This window comes from Aotus nancymaae, unplaced genomic scaffold (genome assembly GCF_030222135.1).
Source record: "Aotus nancymaae isolate 86718 unplaced genomic scaffold, 86718_ANA_hifiasm-v0.15.2.pri h1tg000012l, whole genome shotgun sequence".
In the NCBI taxonomy this organism is placed as follows: Eukaryota; Metazoa; Chordata; class Mammalia; order Primates; family Aotidae; genus Aotus; species Aotus nancymaae.
In genome coordinates, this window is record NW_026988423.1 from 10,573,761 (window position 1) to 10,597,619 (window position 23,859).

At 35.7% G+C, this 23,859-nt stretch overlaps 2 protein-coding genes across 13 annotated transcripts in view; both read left to right on the forward strand.

Annotated features, from left to right (window-relative positions):
* The window catches only part of GRIA4 (glutamate ionotropic receptor AMPA type subunit 4), a 395,455-nt gene that overhangs the window by 128,659 nt on the left and 242,937 nt on the right, over positions 1–23,859 (forward strand). For all 11 annotated transcript variants that reach the window (XM_064375380.1, XM_064375383.1, XM_064375377.1 and 8 more), the window contains one exon: positions 20,084–20,323. In XM_064375380.1, coding sequence (XP_064231450.1) covers positions 20,084–20,323 — 240 coding nt within the window. The remainder of the gene's footprint in view (positions 1–20,083; positions 20,324–23,859) is intronic.
* On the forward strand, positions 8,089–10,579 carry LOC105719356 (sentrin-specific protease 2). 2 transcript variants are annotated; one of them, XM_012455423.3, is made up of 2 exons: positions 8,263–8,349; positions 8,384–10,579. In XM_012455423.3, the coding sequence occupies exon 2, from the start codon at positions 8,404–8,406 to the stop codon at positions 9,829–9,831; it is 1,428 nt and encodes a 475-aa protein (XP_012310846.2). In that variant the 5' UTR covers positions 8,263–8,349; positions 8,384–8,403; the 3' UTR covers positions 9,832–10,579. The 2 variants fall into 2 exon arrangements, with proteins under 2 accessions (XP_012310836.2, XP_012310846.2); XM_012455413.3 differs by having other exon boundaries at positions 8,089–10,579.

The following is a 23,859-nucleotide window of genomic DNA, read 5'->3' on the forward strand; positions in this document are numbered from 1 at the left end:
AGTCTGACACACTGTAGGTATATAATAAGTTTTTCTTTCCCCACTGTTCCCTTTCCCCAGCTAGCTACCTGGATGGCTCCCTCTCATGCCTAAGATATGGCATTAGGATACTTGGATAGGTATCCTTGGTCTAAAGCACACAGCAGGCAGTTTCATTTAATGCGTGTAAGCGAATTTAATGTGTAAGTGAATTCCAGACAAGTTGTATGTAAATTAACTTCAGTAACTTGTGTCATCTTCAATACAAAGAGGAATTATTCATTCAGTAGATTAATTGGGCTAAATATCTTCATGAATCTCAAATACCTTTCACATATAACCTCTTGTTTGCCTCCATTCACTCAACTGTTCATTCAGCAAATATTTATTGGCCACCAGCTATGCACCAAGCATTATGCTGGATGCTGGAGGAGAATAAAAAGAATGGTAATTAAAGCAGCCACAGTTCTTGCTACCACAGAGTTATGTGTAGTGATAAAAACAGACATTAAACAAATGTCACAAAATTCTGGATCCAAAATAAGTGATGACACTTCAGTTATTCAGGAAGTGTAATATTCATGAGAATAGTTGTTTCTAAAACCCACTCAAATATCTACCCAAATATTATTCCATTCCATTTTTAATTGCTGCTATCCACTTCCAAAAAGCATTTAAACGATTTTCAGGAAGACAGCTGTGTCTCCTCCAATGAAGGAATGCTTTCAACCTATTATTTAGACCCTTGAAAAAGTGTTTCTTTGGCATAAAAAGAATATTACTGCAATTATGTTACTCAGTTATATACTACAAAATATAGACGATGAATAAAATGTTTCCATTAAGGAGTCACTTAAAGGTAAAAATATATTCTAAACTTTGAATGCTAAACAGTAAATCACGGGGTGCCTCTTTCCCTATACTTTGTTTCTTCATGATTGGGAGTCGACAAGTAAAGAAAACAAATGCACCTGTTTTTATTTAGATGCTCCTTAGAAATTGCTTTCTTCCTTTTTTCTTACCTTCCTTCCTTCCAAGGGCTCACTTATTGGCGCCCTTATGGTTATAGATTAGTAGTATAAAAGAGTGATGTGATCTTTTCAGCACCCAAATTATTGCCAAGGCAGCCATCTTTACACTGAATGGAATCTTGCTCCTCTTGCTGAGTATTGCAAATAGCCTTCTGCTTATTCCTCTGTAGGCCTTGGAAGCAAAGTGAGCCATGTGTTTCCATTATGATGGCCTGACTCCGGAAAGAAATGTGCAAACAAGCCTGTATATTTTTACTGAGCTCTCAATTAGTTTAATTTAGAATCGAAATGTGCTTTCTAGCTGAGATGTCATAAAACTAAAGAGAAGCATGTGCAGGGCTATACAAGTGCAGCTTATGATTATATCTCATTGTGATCTTTGATGGTGCTGTCCAGAAGCAGCTTCAGAGAAGACATCTGAAACGCTGAAAGTACTTAATTGGGATATAATTAAAGTGAAATATTTTTGTGTAATTTGCATTTCAACTTGTCATTTATGGTGATTAGCTTCAGTAACTTTATGTACTGTAGCTAACCACTATTTAGAATTCTAAGAAAATTAGCGTTTTCATATTAATAACCTATGATAATGCCTTAAGGGCATAAATTAATGAATTCTGGGCCCAGCATGCTCTATCCACCATCTGATTGAGCCTTTTCATATCTGAACATGAGGAACTTATCATTTTTAAAATCAAATAATTAGAGAAAGAGGAATTTCTTGCCTGACTTTGTGAAGTTTTCCAATAAACTCTCAGTATTTTAAGAGAAATTATTTTTCAAAATCCAGAGGGTAATAAGATTCATTTTAAAAGAAAGATACATAGCAGGATTCTGAAAATCAACAGGTAAAAATTAAGTAGATACAGAATGAAAGACAAATACTCAGGATAGTCAAAGACTAGAGGCTGTGCAGTGAGAGTTTTGGGAGAGCCTGCAAGACCTGAAATTAATTGTGTTTCACAGTCAATTCTAGGCTCTACATTGCCAGATGCACTGACAGCCTCATCACATTCTAGCTAGCAAAAATTAAATATATGAAAATGACAACATCCCGCTGATAAAAACATAAAATATACAGGCATTTTATGTCAAGTGTAAAGGAGAATATCTTAACTGGGTTTAAATTGTGAAACAATTAATATATAACTATGAGGTATAACTGGTTTCCTCACAAGGAGTCATTACACTTCTTTGTTTTAATAGCTGCCAATTTTCAAAAACTGAGCTTTAATTAAAAACTATTGGTGAGTTAATGCATGATCAAAAGGGGAGGAAGATTCACTGCAGAAACAGAAACTTAACTGCCAGAGTCAACTAAGCAACCTGAAAGTAGGCTTCTGTGGCTTTCAGCCAGTCATTCCACACTCTTGCAGTCTCTCATCCTTTCTTCTTTTGCCAGAAACCATGATATCATTCATTCTGCAAATATTAATTGAACACTTTCCACATGCCAATTTTAGAGGCTGGGGATATGTCAGTAAACAATAGTCCAGTTACTTCTTCTTGTGGAATGTGTATTCTCCTAGATAAAAGACATAAATAAGCAATCAATTAAACAAGATACTTTCAAATAGTGGTAAGAGCTATGAATAAAAAAGAAAATAAATATGCTAAGAAATGACTTGAGCTATGAGAGCCTCATGACAGAGAGGAGTCAGAGATGGTCGCCTTGAGGAATTGACAGTTTTCTTGAGAAAAGAATGATGAGAACTCCAGTGATATGAAAGTCAGATGAGAGCAGCTACTGCAAAGGCCCTGAAGTGAGAGGACAAGATAAGTTTAAATTGAAGAAAAAGGAGAGTTTGGCTGTGGTTAGCGAGTGAGAAGTGCACCATTAGGTGAGTTTAGTAAAGGTAAAAGTTGTGTGACTTTTAGATCACATGGATATCATTTCAAATACAATGAGAAGCCACTGGAATTTTAAGTAGGGATAAGATGCAGTCTATTTACATTCTCTGTTCAGAGGAGAGTAATTAGGGAGGAAGAAAATTAGTAATAGGAAGAATAGTTAGGAGACTTGTAGGTGACTGGGCAAGAAAATGGCAGCAGAGTAGAGACAAAGGGAGTGAATGGATTTAGATGTAGTTTAGATATTTTGGAGATAAAAATAATCAAGATTTGCTCATGTGTTAGATGTGGAAATAAAAGGAAGATAAGAATCAAGAATATTTTCAGAGATAGTCATGCTTTTGGTTGGAATGGAAGAAAACAGAGAAAAGGTTTTGGGAGGAAAAATGAAGGGTTCTGTTTTAACCCAGCTAAGTTTTAGGTGCAGAATACACAACCAAAGAGTTGTGTCAAGCAAACTGTTGATATCTGAGTCTGAAGCTCATAGGAAAGAAAAGGACAATAGGAAGATATTAACCATGGAAGCTTTGGAACATGGGTAATAGTTGAAGTTATAAAAATGGATGAGACTATCTAAAGAAACATTGTAGAAGAAGTGCTATTCCAATATTTAAAAATGGGTCAAATGGTAATGCAAGAGAAGGAAATGCTGGATAAGCTATCAGGGAGGGAACTCAGTAAAGTATGCTTGTTGGGGAAGCCAAGAGAGGAGTGTGTTCCAAGAAGGGAAGTGGCAAACTTCTAGACATCAATTCCTCATAGTTATTCCCTTTGGTCACCATCCTTATCTGTGCCTGAAGAGTCATACATTTCTAAATTGTGGCCCCTCCCAATTCACAGTTTCAGTTCTTGTCATCTGTCAATAGTCATTCAATCATTTGTTATGTTTAATTTTCTTTTTTGTATATGTTTAAGGTATATAACATGATTCTTTGATATACATAGTGAAATGGTTACTTATGGAACCAGGAATGGTGGTTACCAGGAACAGGAAGGAGGACAAAATGGGGAGAAGCAGGTCAAAGTGTACAAACTTGCAGTTATGTAGGATGACTAAGTCGATGTATGGCATGAGGACTATAGTTGATAATATTGTATTATATATTAAAAATATGCTGGTAGTAGATTTCAGGTGTTTTCATAATTTAAAAAATCATTCGTGTTGCTTGTTTGGTTATTCATTTAGTAAGGTTTTGTGGGGCATTTATCATGTAGCAGTTAGTGTGTTACATGTGTTGTATTGAATATAGCTATAAATAAAATAAGCCTAGTTCCTTATCATAACAGAGTTTATAAGCTACTTCATATATTCTTGGTTAGTTTTTTCTCTAGCCCTTTGAAACAATTTGAAACCGTATTACTTTCAAATACCCTTTTCAAATCTCACTGATTTGCAACCTTCCCTTGTAAATCAGTGCAACTATAGAGCTATAAATCCCTATACATATCTTACCTAATCTTTGATTATGAAATCTATGGAATGACTTATCTCCCCACCCATGCACCTGCACATCCCGTTCAAGGCCAACCTTATATGTGTCCTTGATCCCATGTATTCTGTCTTTCTGGAGCCTCATTTAATTAGTATTCCTTATCTCTTCTGTATCCTTTCTCTCTACTGACTCCAATCCCTTAACTTGTAAACATCCTCAAATTTCTCCTATCAAATATGTTTATACACACACACACACACACACACACACACACACACACACATAATATATATATAGCCTCTCTTGATACCCTGTAAAGTTATATTCCTTTGAAGGTACATTTAGCATTACATAATTACCAAAACCAACATTTTATTGGTATCTAACCCAGTTGTTACTGGAATAGTGAACCGGAAAAATCAGTTTTTGTGTTCTGTTGCCCAGTCTGAAGTGCAGTGGCAAGATCTTGGCTCACAGCAACCTCCACCTCCCAGGTTCAAGTGATTCTCCTCTCTCAGCCTCCTGAGTAGCTGGGATCACAGGCACCTGCTGCCATGTCTGGCTAATTTTTGTATTTTTAGTACAGATAGGTTTTCATCATGTTGGCCAGGCTGGTCTTGAACTCCTGGCCTCATGTGATCCACCCACCTCAGCCTACCAAAGATATGGTATTACAAGCATGACCCCTCAGATTTTTATGTTTTGTGTACTTAAACTGGGTACTCATGTAAGGCCTCCATTTTCTTATCACTATGCTTTTGTTCAAACAGTTGGTAGGCATTTGTTTACCTAATGTTTCTAGGTATCATTTATCCCTGAAGTATTTTAAATGTGATTTTATTCAAAAATAGAAATACAGGCACTGAAATCCCAAGGCATTTCTCTCTTTTTTTTTTTTTTGCTCTTTTCTTTTTTTTTTAATTGTACGTTAGGTTCTGGGGTACATGTGCAGATCATGCAGGACTGTTGCATAGGGATACACATGGCAATCTGGTTTGCTTTCAAGGAGGTCATCTAGATGATTCAGCATATGCTTACACTACTTTAAAATAACCATTAAAATGTTAACAACAACTCTATAAAAGTCTCACAGTCAACTCAGGGTCCTCTAAAAATAAATCCTCAAATGCAAATCTGAAAAGTCTTTCTCTATATTATGTGATACTTTTGAGCATTCATTTCTTAAAAAACTCTACCTCTCTGATTTCATCTGCCAGGTCTCCAATTCTTCTGATAATATCTGCTATTGTTTTAAAATGAATTGTTTTCCACATTTATGTCATCAGACATAAGTTTTTCACTGCATATTTTTCCTGTAGAATCTCATGCTGACTTTCACAGCCATTTCCTTCAAAATGTACATATTTAACCAATTTCTTCTTGCTCCACTTCATATCTGTATATGATACTACCAGGTAACACCTGACACCTCAAACTCAACATGTCCAAAATGGAATCCTGTGTTTTCTGTATATTATAAAATTGTACTTCTCCCATAGTATCCAAGAAAAATATTTCCAAGCTATCCAAGATATCACCCAAAGTGATATCACTGCTATCCATTCAATCATTCAAGATACAAAATGTCATCTTTCAGTCTTCCCTCTTTCTCCTCCCTCTTCTTCATCTTCCTCATTCAATAATTTATTAGATTCTGCCTATTTATCTTCTAAATGCTTCCCACATGTGACCTCTACATTGTATGCCCACCACATCTTCTTTAATTTACTCTTTCTTTGCCTACTACAATAGCCTACCTGTTGGTTTGTATGTCTTTTTCAGCCTAATCTCCACAGACGGGTAGGATTTCCTCCAGTCAGCCTTCCCTCCACTCCACCCTCTGAGAAATACCCATTCCCTGTGCTTCCCAGTTCCCTCTGACTCTCCGTTATTATATTCACCATGTTGAATTATCAGTTCATAGCCCTGTCTTATCCACTAGACTATGAAACTCATCTTAGTGGGAATACTATTTTGTATTTTCTTTGAAGTATTTAACACAGTGACTGAAATAAACCAGGAAGTATATAAACATATTTGAATAAAAGAATGAGTGGTAGTGTTAAATCCACCTTTTTAATTTTTTTGGCAGTGCATTATTTCTACTAAAGAAGGAGAAAACACTAATAAGCATACTTTTGATACAACCTTAAACAGTTTGCCCCAAACCAAGAAACAGTTATATTCATGTTGAAAAATGCATAGATTAGTTATCCGAGTTCAGATATTTACAAGGCTGGGCAGTTAGTTAACACAAATACTTGAAGTGTCATAGTAGAGGTAATAAGGAGTTGTAAGGCTTGCAGTTTGTTGAGGAATACATACGTCACCTCAAAGCCTTCATATTGAATTGGGGAAAAAATGTGGCCGTCAAATAAAGCTCATCTTCTCTAGATCCATGGCTTCAGGTTGGTGAACCCTGCTGCAAGATATACTATAAAAACCTGTAGCTTCTGTTACCTTAGCTCAGAAAATGACACTTAGACAAATGTACCCTATATATCACATACAAATTGGACAATATTAAGGAAATTCAATGAGTTTCAGTAGTTTTTTCTTTTTTGTTCTACTCTCTTCCCATTTCCTGGGTCCAATGTAACCATATGTTATATGTTACACTGTTAATTTAGGGACAACTTTCTAATAGTGCTTCTAGTTTTTATTGATCCCTTCATAATGACATTTTCCAGCTGCAGGTTCCAATCTTGTTTCTGTTGCTATGGATACAGTACATTTCAAAGGGAATAAGTAAACCTTTTAATACATGAAAAACTTTTTAAGTCCTATTCTCTAGTTGACTAAATAAGAAGAAAATACAAACTTGGAAGAGAGACTTTTAAAATGTTAGATAAATTTCTGTAACCTCTCTTTTCTGTTACTAATAACTAACTTTTTCTTCCAAAATGTGAATAATAGTAAAAATGAAATAATAATCATAGTAACAAATGAGGTTATATATGTTAAAGTTCATTATAAAGTTCTTTATGAAACATCTGTATAAAGTAATATGTTTGTATCATTGTTTGTGTTTAAATCTTCTGTCTACCTATCCTAACCCTTCTTGGTAGCAACAAGGGCTAGGAAGATTATTACTCAAGGCAGCAGACTTTTACAAAGCTAACAACTTGAGCCAGTTTGCCAAATTTTAGCAGGAGAATGTGTTTAGTTCTTGAGTTTCCATCTCTGTAATAATGGCTACCTTGTAGAAGAGGTAAAGTAACAGATAAATACAAAACATCTACCATATCTGCAATGACTAATCCAAAAGAAGAAGAAACACAGAAATGCAGTTCTAAGCCAAAATACCCAGCACAATGCCATTAATTCACGATCCTCATAAGTCTACCTCTATCTGTTGTACAAACTTATCTCAAATGCCTTCTTTGTTTTATCTGTAAAATATAGTTTCTATCTAGTTCACATGTTGTTCTAGTTACCATTTACATTACTTGTATTAGTAAAATATCACTAATATGAGGAGGACTTTCATAATCATAGCCGTCAGGAACGGGACCTGTGGAACCCAGTCTACATTGAGACTTTTGTCCTGCTCAACCTGGTTTTAACCTTGTTCTTAGCTTATCTCACTGATGTGCTTAAGAATGTAAACATTCTCTTTTTGCAGTACAAGGTTGCAAATTATCCAAGCCAAGGGCAGAAATCTCAATGTCCTTTTTACTCCATATGGCCTTGGGATTCTCCCACAGCCCTCCAGTAAAGAGCTGCTGGGTCCCCGAAAGGCTGCGGCAATGGTGGGGTTGGGATTAAGGATAATCCCACTCCTCGGCCAGTGGATGGACAGTCGCCCATGTCTCTACTGTGGACCACAGGACAGCAAAGGCACAAACCGGCAGACAAGTCCCAGCACTCTGTTTTCTGCAGTGGACACTGATGAAATACCAGCCAAAAGACCAAGATTAGATTGCTTTATTCACCAAGTGAAAAACAGTCTCTACAATGCTGCCAGCTTATTTGGATTCCCATTCCAGCTGACCACAAAGCCCATGGTAACTTCTGCTTGTAATGGAACACGGAATGTGGCCCCTTCAGGAGAGGTATTTTCGAACTCTTCATCTTGTGAACTGACAGGTTCTGGATCCTGGAACAACATGCTGACACTGGGTAATAAATCTCCTAATGGAATAAGTGACTATCCAAAGATCAGAGTGACAGTAACCCGAGATCAGCCACGCAGAGTCCTGCCTTCCTTGGGTTTTACTTTGAATTCAGAAGGCTATAATAGAAGACCAGGTGGCCGTCGCCATAGCAAAGGTAATCCAGAGAGTTCTTTCATGTGGAAACCTCAGGAACCCGCTGTAACAGAGATGATTTCTGAAGAGTGTGGCAAGGGTCTGAGGCGCCCCCATTATACTGTGGAGGAGGGTGTTCAAAAAGAGGAAAGAGAGAAGTACCGAAGGTTATTGGAACGACTTAAAGAAAGTGGTCATGGAAACTCTGTCACATGTCCTGTGACTTCAAATTATCACAGTTCTCAAAGAAGTCAGATGGACACATTAAAGACCAAAGGCTGGGGGGAAGAGCAAAATCACGGAGTCAAAACAACACAATTTGTTCCAAAACAATATAGACTTGTTGAAACAAGGGGACCTCTATGTTCATTGAGAAGTGAAAAGAGGTGTTCAAAGGGAAAAATTTCTGATACAGAAAAGATGGTTGGACTCAGATTTGAAAATGAAAGTAGGAGGGGATACCAGCTGGAGCCTGACCTATCAGAAGAAGTGTTGGCCCGACTCCGCCTGGGCAGTGGAAGCAATGGCTTACTCAGGAGGAAAGTGTCAATAATTGAGACAAAGGAAAAGAATTGCTCAGGCAAAGAGAGGGACAGAAGAACGGATGATCTCCTTGAACTTACAGAGGACATGGAAAAGGAAATTAGTAACGCCTTAGGCCATGGCCCACAGGATGAAATCCTAAGTAGTGCTTTCAAATTGCGAATTACTCGAGGAGACATCCAGACATTAAAGAATTATCACTGGCTCAATGATGAAGTCATTAATTTTTACATGAATCTTCTGGTGGAAAGAAATAAAAAGCAAGACTATCCAGCACTTCATGTATTCAGTACTTTCTTCTATCCTAAATTAAAGTCCGGGGGTTACCAAGCAGTTAAAAGATGGACCAAAGGGGTAAATCTCTTTGAACAAGAAATTATTCTGGTGCCTATTCATCGGAAGGTACATTGGAGCCTGGTGGTGATAGACCTAAGAAAAAAGTGTCTTAAATATCTGGATTCTATGGGACAAAAGGGCCACAGGATCTGTGAGATTCTCCTTCAGTATTTACAGGATGAAAGTAAGACCAAAAGAAATATTGATCTGAATCTTTTAGAGTGGACCCATTACAGCATGAAACCACATGAGATTCCTCAACAGTTGAATGGGAGTGATTGTGGAATGTTTACTTGTAAATATGCAGATTATATTTCTAGGGACAAACCTATCACATTTACTCAGCACCAGATGCCTCTCTTCCGGAAGAAGATGGTGTGGGAAATCCTTCATCAGCAGTTGCTGTGAGAAAACTTTGCCTGGTCCCTCTAGCTGCTGGTGGTTCTTTCACAGACATTTCCATATACCTCATGCATTGTGGGTTAAAAAGTCCCTGCATCACTTCTGTTCTGTCACAGGTACTGATCTGTCAAAAGTGCATGAAGGCCTCTCACTGCACCCTAGTCCTGAGTTGGGGTGCAGAGGGCTGCTTGCAATCCTGTTTGTAAGGCTGTGCCTGCTCAGAGCTTTGGACTGTTCAACCCACACAAGAACAAACGCTAATTAATATTTTTTTTAAGAAATTCTTTTCCCTATGAATGTGGGAAATGCAGGATTTATTCTGTGAATTGTTTTTTTCTGTGTGTTTGTTCAGCGTATTCATTCACTCAATCGTTTGCAAACATAATGGGCAGTGGCCATTTACTGCTGCTTTTATAGTTAGCTCTAAATTACTTGTTTGAACTATTTATTTCTGAAAGGAATGTTACTCAAGCTGCCACTCCCTGCTGAAGACCAGGAGGGAAATCTCACTGGGGGCGGAAGGAAGTGGAGCTGGCGCACTAACTGCCAACATGAAGCTGGAGGGTTTGGGATTTTTGTTTTTTTGTTTTGTTTTGTATTTTTGAGGTTCAAAAATGCTGGGAGAAGCAAAAATGCTGTGGGATAGGGCTCCCATTGCCTTTCAGAGGAAGTCTGACACTACAGCGTTGGCACAGTGCCATGGAACCGTGGAACTGTGCCCAAGGAACTCTGACTACAGGAGCATCTTCAGAAGAGTGTTGTGGTCATCTTACAGTGACTTCCCTTTCTGGAAATGAGGTGACTTGGCTTAGTCTTGAAACTGGATTCATGGATTTGAAGTAACTGTAAACCCTAAATCTTCATTTTCATCCCAGATCTGGTTGAGTATAAACCTCAGAATTGTAGGGGCTGGCCTGAGCTGTTTATTTCAAAAGATACTATTGAATTTAAAGCTATTTTTCCTCAGAGTTTTTGTTTTCTATATATTGAGCCTAAATTAAGTTTTCTACTCAGTACTCAGTAAGACTAACATCTTCCCACTCCATCCCCACTGAAAGTTGTAGAAGAAAATGTACTTGGCTCTGAGGTTGCCAGTTATACAGTAATCTATTTTGCATATGAAAGTTTGTATTTAACTTTTTTGTTCATTAAAAACCTTACTGATGTGGTTATAATTTCAGAAAGTTTAGAGTTGGTCAGAACATATTTTGCAAGATATAGTGCCTAGTGTTGCTTTTCTGATGTAATAAAAGGTTGTCTGGCAGAACCCAAAAAAAAAAAAAAAAAAAGAATGTAAACATTCTGTAGCTTCTTCTTTATTAGCTTGCCTGCTTCTCCTCCATGTTCTGCTGACTATTATTTTTCCTGTGGATGTACTGACTCAACACATCTTATTTCTGGTAACTAAAATTAATATATTTCCCTCTTCCAAAATTAGTAGAGATTTTTTTATTAATACTACCCAAAAATTATTGCTATAAGTATAATATTTTCATAAACATTTATGTGATATGTTTGCTACATGTCATGTCTAATAATTACATATATATATGTGGGCATGCATTTGTGTGTGTGTGTATGTGTGTGTGCATGTGTATAGTAGGTAGGAAAAAGATAAGTAATTGTATTACAATATTATTACAATATCCTAGTAATGAAGTAATAAATATTCTGAGAGAATCATAACATATGAGATCATATAAAATGATATTATTCCTAAAAATATTGTTGTTATTTTTTTATTTACTTGTTCATTCAGAAAATATAGCCCTTGGGAATGTAAGATAAGAATCTCAAGAAAATCATGGCTATTGTTAGAGCTAGATAACATCAAAAATAATTATAACAAATACTGTTATGAAAATTCAGGGGTTTTTTTTTAGAAATGCACAGATTATTATGACAAAAAAGAGGAAAGTTTGTTAATTCAGTTTAAAGGAATAAGGGAAAGTTTGCTAAAAATGAAATTTCTGCACTATCAGGATTGACAAGTCACAGAAAAGCTAAAATATTTTAAGGATTATGCCAAACATAAAGTTGGATAAATTCTGACCTTAGAACAAAGGCGGCAAAGAACTAAGTTCCATAGATTATAGATTCTATAACATGAGCATAATTATTAAGAACAGTTAGAACTATTAGGTTTTTATAATTGATAATTTTTTCAAATGCATAGTGAGTCTGCAGGAAAGTATGGTTAGGAAGAATCAATATTGTGAAAATGACCATACTTCTCAAAGTAATCTATAGATTCAATACTATCCCCATCAAGCTACCAATGACTTTCTTCTCAGAATTGGAATAAAACACCTTAAACTTCATACGGAACCAAAAAAGAGCCCACGTACCCAAGACAATCCTAAGCAAAAAAAAGCTCAAGCAAACAAAGCTGGAGGCATCGCACTACCTGGCTTCAAACTATATTACAAGGCTACTGTAACCAAAACAGCACAGTACTGATACCAAAACAGAGATATAGACCAACAGAACAGAACAGAGGACTCAGAAACAACACCACACAACTACAATCATCTGATCTTTGACAAATCTGAGAAAAACAAGCAATAGGGAAAGGATTCCCTATTTAATACATGGTGTTGGGAAAACAGGTTAGCTATATGCAGAAAGCTGAAACTGGATCCCTTCTTTACACCTTATACAAAACTAAAGTCTAGATGGATTAAAATTTAAACATGAGATCTAACACCATAAAAATTCTACAAGAAAATCTAGGCAATACCATTCAGGACATAGGCCTGGGCAAGGACTTCATGACCAAAACAACAAAAGCAATGGCAACAAAAGCCAAAACAGACAAACAGGATCTAATTAAACTTAACAGCTTCTGCAAAGCAAAAGAAAGTATCATCAGAGTGAACTGGCAACCAAAAGAATAGGAAAAAATTTTTGCAATCTACCCATCTGACATATGGCTAATATCCGGAATCTACAGAGAACTTAATTTTACAAGAAAAAAACAACCCCATCAAAAAGTGGGCAAAGGATATGAACAGACACTTTTCAAAAGAAGACATTTATGCAGCCAAAAAACATATGAAAAAAAGCTCATCATCAGTGGTCATCAGAGAAATGCAAATCAAAACCACACTGAGATATCACCTCAAGCCAGTAAGAACAGCAATCGTTAAAAAATCAGGAGACAACAGATACTGGAGGGGATGTGGAGAATAGGAATGCTTTTACACTGTTGGTGGGAGTGTAAATTAGTTCAACCATTGTGGAAGACAGTGTGGTGATTCCTCAAGGATCTAGAAATAGAAATACCATTTGACCCAGCAATCTCATTACTGGGTATATACCCAAAGGATTATAAATCATTCTATTATAAAGACTCATGCACACGTATGTTTATTGCCGCACTGTTCACAATAGCAAGGACTTGGAACCAACCCAAATGCCCATCAATGATAGACTGGATAAAGAAAATGTGGCACATAGACATGATGGAATACTATGCAGCCATAAAAAAAGGATGAGTTCATGTCATTTGCAGGGACATGGATGAAACTGGAAACCATCATTCTCAGCAAATGGACACAAGAACAGAAACAAACACCATATGTTCTCACTCATAGGCGAGTGTTGAACAATGAGAACACAGGGACACAGGAGGGGAACATCACACACCAGGGCCTGGGAGGTGGGGGGGGAGAGGAGGACTAGCAGGGGGTGGAGGGATTGGGGAGGGATAGCATTAGGAGAAACACCTAATGTAGATGATAGGCCCAAACCACCACCATGGCATGTATATACCTATGTAACAAGCCTGCACAATCTGCATATGTACCCCAGAACTTAATGTATAATAAATAATTTTTTTTAAAAAAAGAAAATATAAAAGGGACAGAAGTAGAAAACAGACAAATTTAGACAAGAGGAGCAGGTACCATAGTATCCCTTGGGGAGGTTTAAATAGGAAAATGATTCACAAGGCATTGAACCAACAACTGGCAAAAAGCTAGAAATGAGATCACCAAAGAAACAGGATTTGTAAAGGCTACAACATCAGTGAGAAAGTAGATGTAGAAAAACAAAAAACAAATCTGTTCCCTGGCTCAAAGAGAAATCCTGGAAACTTCCTATCTTCCCTTGAGTTCTGCATAAAAAATAATAGACTCTCATGAGAATTTTTACATTTTTGTCTGCTCTCATGTGAACTTTCTGTTCAAATTTACACTATCATCAATTTCTAGGAACTCATAAACTAAGAAATTCATAGACACGTGTACACACAAACACACACATGTCACTTACAAAGACATATTAGAATGATTGGGATAAGTAAATGCAAAATCACTTTGGAGAAATTTTTCTCTTGAAACAGCCTTCTTAAATTCTCACAGAACTTTGCTGAAAATTAGTTCACGATTCAAAATTATAAAACAAATATGTTGACAATCCACTTTAAATACAAATTAAAATACAAAATAGTATCAAATTAGCAAGGATTTTAGGCAATAGATATATTTGATAGAGGAAATAAAATGTTTAAAATGACTAAACACCTGTGGAACTATAATACTGGACAACAGTAACACATATGACAGGAGGGCAATGTCTAACATTAAAATGCTTAAATGTCTGTGTATTATTCAGGTGGAGTATGGAGATATATACTAATGTAAAAATTTTATGTCAAGTATGAATATAAAACAAGAGCAACAACTGAAAGAATAAATACAGAATATAGAAAATTAATAAAAATTGACAAACCCAATAGATGGTGTACTTTTGGGAGAGATGTATATCGGTCTAAACTTGTGGGGAGAAATTTAATGATACTGATCAAAACCAAAAAGATTCATGCACCTTATTTTATAATTTCACTTCTAGCAATATATCCCAGTGAATAGCCAGATATACATGAAATGGTTGTCATAAGAGCATGTTATCACTGCCAAAAATTAAAATCAACCACAAATGCTCAATATTAAGCTCAACCAAAATGCTCAATATTAAGAAATTTAAAAAAATAAATTTTGGCACATACCTCAAACAATATTTATTAATAAACATGTCTATAAAATATTTATTGAATGATTACTATGGGTAGGCACACTCCTAAGTACTGTACACATATATTTTACCTGTTAGTTATTATTGTATAACAAACCGTCTCAAACTGAATGGCTTAAAATAACAATGATTTCTTCTGCTCATGATTTTACATTTGAGATAAGGCTTAATCTCTACTTCAAACAACATTGGCTGGGGCAGTTTAACTGAGGGCATTTCTAAGATTATTTATTCCTCATGCTGTTAAGTTTGTTCTGGCAGTCAGCTTGGAACTTAGATATGGCTGATATATTGGTTCCTTTTTATGTGGGCCTCATTACATCGCCTGGGTTTCCTTGCAGCATAGTGGTTAATAAAAGAAGTTGTATATCCCTGGAGAATGATAATGATGTTCTCAGAAGTCACATAGAATCACTTTTGTGATACTTCAATAGTCAAGGCAGTCTCAAAGTCCAACTTGGGTTCAAATGACAGGAAAGACTCCAATTCTGAATGGGGAAGTAGCAAAGTTCTAGAAGATAATGTGAAAAAGGAAGAAAACCATTGCAACCATTTCTCAGAAAATTCACTGAGGCACAGAAGTGACAAAAGACAATTAGGTACATAGATCTGGAGTTCAAGAGAAAGATTTGAAGTGGGTGGTACAGTTTGGGGGATCATGAGAACATATATGGTAATTAAAGCCACAGAATTAGATGATTTTTACTTAGGAAATGTGTTTAGAAAAGGCGAATAGAGAAAGAATTTTAAGGTGCACCAACTTTAACAGAGCAGAATAAAAGAAGTGTTCAAAGACACTAAGGAATGCCCAGACAGAACAGAGAGAGAGCATAGTTATGGTGTTAGGAATGCAAAGCAAAGAAGCATTTGAAAGAAGTATCCAAATGTGTCGAGCATACCAGGGAGTTCCAGTAAGGTAAGAGCTAAACGCTAAGATTTAGGATGTAATTCATCTCCACCAAAGTTGAAGAGACTTGTTTTGATGGTTGGAAAATGCAGATGCCAGATGAATTGAAAAGAGTGTGAGCAGAAGACTCCTTCAATTATATGGCTGTGAAAGAGTAGAGAAATAGAAAGCACGAGGTCAGGAAAGTTCTTTGCTTTATGAAAGAAAAGAGTTTGTTTAAAAGCAGTTAGAGGAACTCCTTAAGAGGTGGAAAACTGAAGATACAGGAGAAAGAGAAAGGCCATCGATGGAAGAGAGAACCATGCTGCAATTGTCAGTAAAATTCAGCACATCTCTTGGATTGATGTCCCACAACTTGAGAAACACTGAGCTAAGGCCATGTCCTTTGATTTGTATGTGATATAGAACTACAAATCATCACAAATTATATAATAATTTGACTTAGCTTGGCATCTGGATTGTGGCATCTGGAATGAAATTGGGAATGTACTTGATGAGAAGGCATATTTTATTAGTTGACACAATCAGGTAAAAAATGGAGGAATATCATGTGTTTATTGTATGTCTTTATAGAATACATGATCCAAGTGATCTCATTAGTGAAACAGAACACAGAACATGCACTTAAAATTATGTCTTAATTATTTCATTTAAAGTCTTATTCTGATTAGTGTTTGTATCTCAAAATATAGATGAATGTAATATCATTGCATGTATTTAGTGGCTAAGCATTAATTCTTATTTATTTTGCCATTTTATGAAAACACAAAAATTTACATTTTCCCTTTTATGTATTCTGAACACATTCACGTTCAGCTTAGTTTACTTTCATTAATTTATGTTTGAACTTGTTTATATAATCTAAGAAGTTTCATCATTTGAATAATTATTTATATTCTAAGCAACAATAGATAAGATTCAGCCAAGCAAAATTTTGATTCAAGACTGTTTCCAAAGCTAGATTATAATACTATATATGGAAATAACTATATTTTAAAATCTGAATCTATTGAACCAAATAAAATATACTGTCAAGGTATCGTACCAATATAATAACACTGAATATTTGACTGAAAATCTATACTCATACATACAACGCCCAATAACCTTCCCCTGCCAAGCCTATGATCTAGATAAAATAGAAAAAATAAATGTTAAAAGAATAAGACTACAGCTATAAATTTGCAAAGGGAAAGTAAAATGTGAGTGACAGAATACATCAGAAGCAAATTTATTATCCTGAGACTATAGTTTCGAAGTTATATATGAATAGAGGAAGAACGACAGACAACTATAAAAAGGAGAATAAATAGATATGTATGATGATGCAAATGAATATGAAAGCAGAGAAAAGACATTATAATATCAGAAAATATTGTTTGTTGAGGTCTGGTAGAATAAATTAAAATATTAAATACTATAGTGAGTACTAGAATAGTGAAAAATCATAATTATTACATTGAAAACAATATAATAGAAATAAAGAATAGATGGGCTTTATGCATAGTACAATTGTTTTTGAACGTTAGCAGTATAATACTCTTTGCACATAAAATTTTATACTGTTAATTGCTCAATATTTAAAATAGGTGAAAGCAGAGGTGCTCTTGGATTTTTGTGAGGGTAGGAGGGAGGGTTACCAAGAAAAGGGGTCTAGCATTGCCCACCCAATGCTATCTCATCAAAAGTTTTCATACAAAGCTACATGAATACTTCTAGGGAATTTATGGAGTTACTAGAAAAACACAATTCAGAAGCCAAAGCTTGAAAATAGTATGGTTTTAAAGCATACTTCAAAAGATTATGTAAGTATTCACTATATGCACGAGTAAGTGCATGACTGGTAAATCGTGTTTGTTTACATTTTCTAGACAAGTATTAAAATTTGTGTTTAGTTTCAGCATCAAACTAAAAAGCCAGGATCTTAGATTTGAATTCTACTGCTCAATTTATTTTTTTCACTAAAGTAAAATAAAAATTAATTGACCCAGATTATTTGTCATGTAAAGCTTGAGAGCTGGCCCTCAGTTTTTAAGAAAATCAGTAGAACAAAAAATGTGTGCCGGGTGCTGTGGCTCACACTTGTAATCTCAGCATTTTGGTGGGCTGAGGCAGGTGGATCACAAGGTCAGGAGTTAGAGACTAGTCTGGCCAACATAATGAAACTCTGTCTCTAATAAAAATACAAAAAATTAGCTGGGTGTGGTAATGTGTGCCTGTAATCGCAGCTACTCAGGAGACTGAGGCAGGAGAATCGCATGAACCCGGGAGGTGGAGGTTACGCCATTGCACTCTAGCCTGGGTGACAGTGCCAGGCTCTGGCTCAAAGAATAAAAAAATGAAAGAAAAATGAAAACATGAAGGAGCTAAGTAACTCCAGGTTCTATGGTGTTAAATGTGCACCACTTAAATACTTGCATCCAAAGCCTTGGTGGAACATTTACTGATTAGGGTCTGATGCAGCAACTTGATTTATTAGATCACTTAAGTAATAAGAATTTAGTTAAACTTAAGATGCCCAAAGGTTAAATTAGAATGTTCCTTATGTCTTGCAAGAAAATTACAGCCAGTCACACTGTCAGAACAAGCCTTCAGTATTGGTCAGTCTTCTCGTAGGATCAAATTCTAGTTCCTGGGTAAGCATAGAATTAGTTGATGGTTCTTCTTTGATAGAATTTCTTTATAAACCCTAATATAATATCTATCAAAATAAATTGTATTTCCATTTAAAATTTGAATACCTCCTTTCTTGGTTTTGAATCAACTGTAGTATTTTATTCACTAAGGCTTTGACTGTCTTATTAAAATATAAAACTTATTAATTACATAAATGCATATAGAAAATCTGTTAAAATGTGCCACTTACTAATCACCTCCTGTGTCCTCATAGCATAGCACTTTCACATAATCTCATTTAATTCTTGCCATATTATGTATTCATAGCTAATGCAAGTAAAATTAGTAACTGAAATCAGAAAACATAAAAATTTTGTAGACCTAAACACTTCTCAAGCTAGCTACATAAGCCAAGAAGACATAGGACTGTTAGCCATACATCATAAACTATAAGAATTTGGAATTCAAACAGACTTTCTTTATGGTATAAACAAAGAAAATATCCCCTTTGTAGGTTTCTGTCCCTTAAAATATAAATTAGAAAAAGTCACTCCAGTTTGGACCAGAAATTAGTTTTGTCAAAAAAGTGATAAAAACACGATTGGAACAGAATTTTGAGAAGAATCTTTTTCTATTTATACTGTTGCCTCATGGCTTTAGTAGCAACTGGGAGCATGAACCAAGAAAGGCAAGGTGAGGCTGTGTACCTGTTTCCCCTGGGTACTCTTACTTTTCTGGCTTCGTTCTGTTGAGTTTGGGAATTGCTATGTCTTTACTTTTCGATCTACCTAGAACATGTGCAGCTGGCCCCAATGCACTAAGCCTCTCAAATATGCCAAAAATGACTTTCTAGCTGCCTAGAATATGTTTTCAAACATGATTCAGGGAGACTCTAAGATTGTGATTAAAATGAAATTGCCAGAGCAAGCAAACAAACAAAAAGTAACAATTTAGGCAGAGTGAAAAATACAGTCCAATTCAAGAATAGAAAATATATGCTTATCGTTTAGTCAAGAGGGCAAACAAGGTATTATAAATGTTCCTTCAATTAATACTCAAAAATTTCAAACATACATTGTTATATTTTTGCATAAGAAGAAAATACAAAAAACAATTTTGAATTTGTCACACCTAAAGTTCTCTAGCATAGGATTTGCCACATTATCATGAAGGCCATGTATTATTTTATTTTAGTCAAATTTCCCTTTAATGAAATTGGCTTCTTTTTTTTTTTTTTTTTTTGAGACGGAGTTTCGCTCTCGTTACCCAGGCTGGAGTGCAATGGCGCGATCTCGGCTCACCGCAACCTCTGCCTCCTAGGTTCAGGCAATTCTCCTGCCTCAGCCTCCTCAGTAGCTGGGATTACAGGCACGCGCCACCGATCACGAGGTCAAGAGATCGAGATCATCCTGGTCAACATGGTGAAACCCGTCTCTACTAAAAATACAAGAAATTGACTTCTTAATGAAGAATTTTAATTCAGATCTGCTTCACTCAAAACAGGGCTTTGAGTACAAACACAAGAATTCATTAATCGATTGTGCAATTATTTGCACACTTCGCTTTTACTCTTTATCTTATATTCCTGACAGAGCTAATGATTCAGTGATTTTTATTTTTTTAATTTTCTGGAATGTAGACTTTAAAGTCAACAATTTTAGTGTGCTAATAGTTTGTGGTGTTTTCTTCTTGTTTCAGTCTGTTCCCAGTATTCTAGAGGAGTATTTGCCATTTTTGGACTCTATGATAAGAGGTCGGTACATACCTTGACTTCATTCTGCAGCGCCTTACATATCTCCCTCATCACACCAAGTTTTCCTACTGAGGGGGAGAGCCAGTTTGTGCTGCAACTAAGACCTTCATTAAGAGGAGCACTCTTGAGTCTCTTGGATCATTACGAATGGAACTGTTTTGTCTTCCTATACGACACAGACAGGGGTGAGTCCAGTTTCTTTATCTCCATCAGCAAAACTCTAATTTTCAATGTGAAATGACCTTATATGACTTGGGATTTTTAGCAAATTGTTTTGATCTCTAATACCACTAAAATCAGAAAATTGTTGATGTGTATTTTTATCTTGACTCTGGGAAAAAGATTCTAGTTAAACAAGCTTCAGATTGACAAGGTTACTCATGAACAAACCATGCTCTGTAACTTCACTGAAGTTAAGATAACTGTGTGAATAAGAAAAACAAACCAAAGTGCTTTTCCTGCTGTCACACAACAATCAACAAAGAATATTTCTTGACCTCTGATCACCAGCATGTGTGGAAGTTATTCCCATACTCTAGCTAAGTGACCCTCCAGCAGACCCTCCAGAGCACACCTCTACTTCCATTCAATCCTGACATTATCTATCTGGAGTTATTTAGCATTAGATCCCACAGGTTGAAGGCTCAGTGCCCCACAAGACTGCACTTTACTTTGGAAGTCAACTAGCTAGAAATTGGGGTTCCTGTGACCCTTCTCCTTGGGTTCAACTGATTTGCAAGCAAAGATCTCAGTGCTTAGGAAAAACGCTTTACTTTCATTTCCTCCTTTATATAAAGGACATTACAGAGGATACAGATGAACAGACAAATAGAAGAAATGGATGGGGAGAGGTGTGGGAAGGGAGTGTGGGGCTTCCATGCCCTTCCCAGGTGAGCCACCCTCCAGGAATCTCCTCATGTTCAGCTATCCGGAAGCCCTCCTACCTTTGTCCTTTAGGTTTTTATGAAAGCTACATTGTTTAGGTATAACTGATTTTATCATTGGCCATTGACCAACTTAACTTTCATGTCCCTCTTTCTTCCCCAGACGTTGGTGTATGGGGCTGAAAGTCCCAACCCTCTGATCCTGCCTTTGTCTTTTGGTAACAAGCTCCCATCTTGGAGCTATCTAAGGGCCCCCAACCACCAGCTATCTCATTAGCATACTAGAGACAATCCACTGTCCCTAGAAATTCCAGGGGTTTTAGTAACTGTAAATCCGGAAACAGAGAGAAAGATCAAATACATATTTCACAATTTCACAATAACTACTTTAAAAAAAATTTCTGTGATGATATTTTCAGGTACAGTTATAACATAAATGTGTTACTTTGCTTCAAAGGCAAATGAGTTAATGTTTTGGAATATATTAAAATAATTGAGCCATAATGTTGAGTTTGAAATACAAACCTCTAAGTGAATAATTGAAGGGCCATGACAATGATGATAGAAGTTTGGCAATAAGACTACATTTGCTGGCAACCTTTCACTTTACCAGTTTTGAAAGATTAATAAGTGATCCCTTGTGTGTGGGAGAGACAAGGTGAATAACTCACATATTGCATTATTAACAATCCTTACATTTTGTTCAGTGGTTGATATAGCTTTATTTTTCAGCTGGAGGAACAACTTAAGGAATTCTCATGCATGTTTTCCAATTCTGTTTTTTATTTAGTGACTAGAATCATAGCAACATACTATATTTAAAAAATAAACGTTAAGGGACCATCTGTGGGTTCTGTCTTCAGTCCTTTTTTTCTTAAGGTTTAAGAGTCATGAGAAGATAGGAAGTTAAAATAAAGGTTGTAATAGGCAGTATTTTAAGAATATTCTTGAATGGAATTCTATCTATAAAATGGGTAAGGGTAATAAATAGCCTTTTCTATCTATGAAGTAAGTATAATAAATATCCTTAAATCTTTTCAAAAGATTTGTTTCAAACTTTTGAAGAAGGTATAATACACCTTCCAGAATCCAAAGTATAATTTCCTATATTCATAGATGAAAACCCATGAAATGAATTCATCTTTATCATTAAAATTTACATTTTTAATTCAGTGCAAACAGTGTCATTTAAGATGTCACACCAATGGTGTTTCTAGTACGTAATTTCTATTGGTATTCTTAGTAAATTTCCCTTTCAGAAATAAGCTCAGCAAATTCAATATGATCATCATATTTTCTATAAGATTGCAGCATACTTTAATTCTCATTTGGAAATACTGGAATCTACTTATATTGCCTACTATTATTTGTTATTAGTTAACAATCTAAAGCGTCCTAGGGGATAAATTACATATTAGAGAAAACATCACTCTATTCATTTCTAACTGTCGGAAAAATCCTTAAGCAAGAGGACACTGAATGTTGAATCATAATGTCAATAAATATGTATCAGGATATAGAAGAGATGGTGCTGCCTGTGGTTCATTATAATATAGTCCAATTCTCCACCCTCAGCAGAAGATGCTTATTTTATGACTTATTCTCATGGAAATACCAGTGGGACCTGTGTCTCACTTTTTCTTTATGTCCCTGTATAAATCCATTTCTTGCAAGGAGAGGGTCGTAGGTATAATTCATGCATTGGTGGGGACACAGAACAGGGATTAAAGTGGCACTTGGCTTTTGTATCCGTTTATACTTCCCAAGGTCCTTGCTCCTGTATAACAAGTCAGATGCTCCAAACTTGAGTCATTCCCATTACCTCCTACCAAGAGATCTCTCTGCTATAAGCAGAAATATACTTGGTTATTTAAAGAATCTTTGTCTCATTAACTTTCTGCCTGCAGAGTCTTAAACCCATCATGGTACAGCCATGACTTCTTCTATGAGTGGTGTCTTGTAAGCCTTTAACCTACTTACTGCTTGCTGTGCAAAGCCTACTTTTTGCATGTAGTCATCCTAGAATTTAACTGTTCTACTTCTAACCAATTGATGCAATTTCTAAAATTTCTTAGTTCTCTTCAGTTGTTGCTTCAGATTGAATAACTAGTTCTTTATATTGTCACCTATAGTAATTACCAACTCAACTTCAAAACAGACATCTTTATTTCAAGAAGCAATTGCCTGAACCAAAAAATAACATGTCAGGAAAATGGCTGTTTCTTGATGTTCAGATAACTTTCTCTGCCATGACAGCATCATGCTTCCCAGCATTCTTGATCTTAATTGAGTACTTTCAAAGCAGAAGAATAAGTTTTTCTCCCTTAGAAATTATCATGCTCATTTTATAAGTTTAAGATCATAAACCCTATTTATTTCCTCTTAGATACTGTGCTTATAATTATGTGTCACTCTCACCAATAGAGGTATGTACAGATTATTAACTCATTATAAACATAGTAAGCCAAGAGTAATTCACATTTTCACATCATAAAGAGAAAAAAGATTTCAAATAATTATACACATCATTAAAATCAAAATATTTAAAAAATAATATACAAAAACCAAGTGTAAAGAAATAAGATACTAAGTGAAATGCTATCATTTCTTTTGGTGCTTTTTGGTATATTTTGATACTTTTCTTTCCTCCTGCTTTGTTATCATGAACTGATTATCTAAATTTTTTTTCCATTTTAAGTAATTGCCTTAATGACTGAATTTCTTTACCAACTTGAATGGAGCATTGTTTTCCAATGCATTATACATCTATATTTTGGAATAAGATATTTTGTTGGGCTGCTCAGTCATTATGATATCTAAATCCCAGCAGTGCCAAA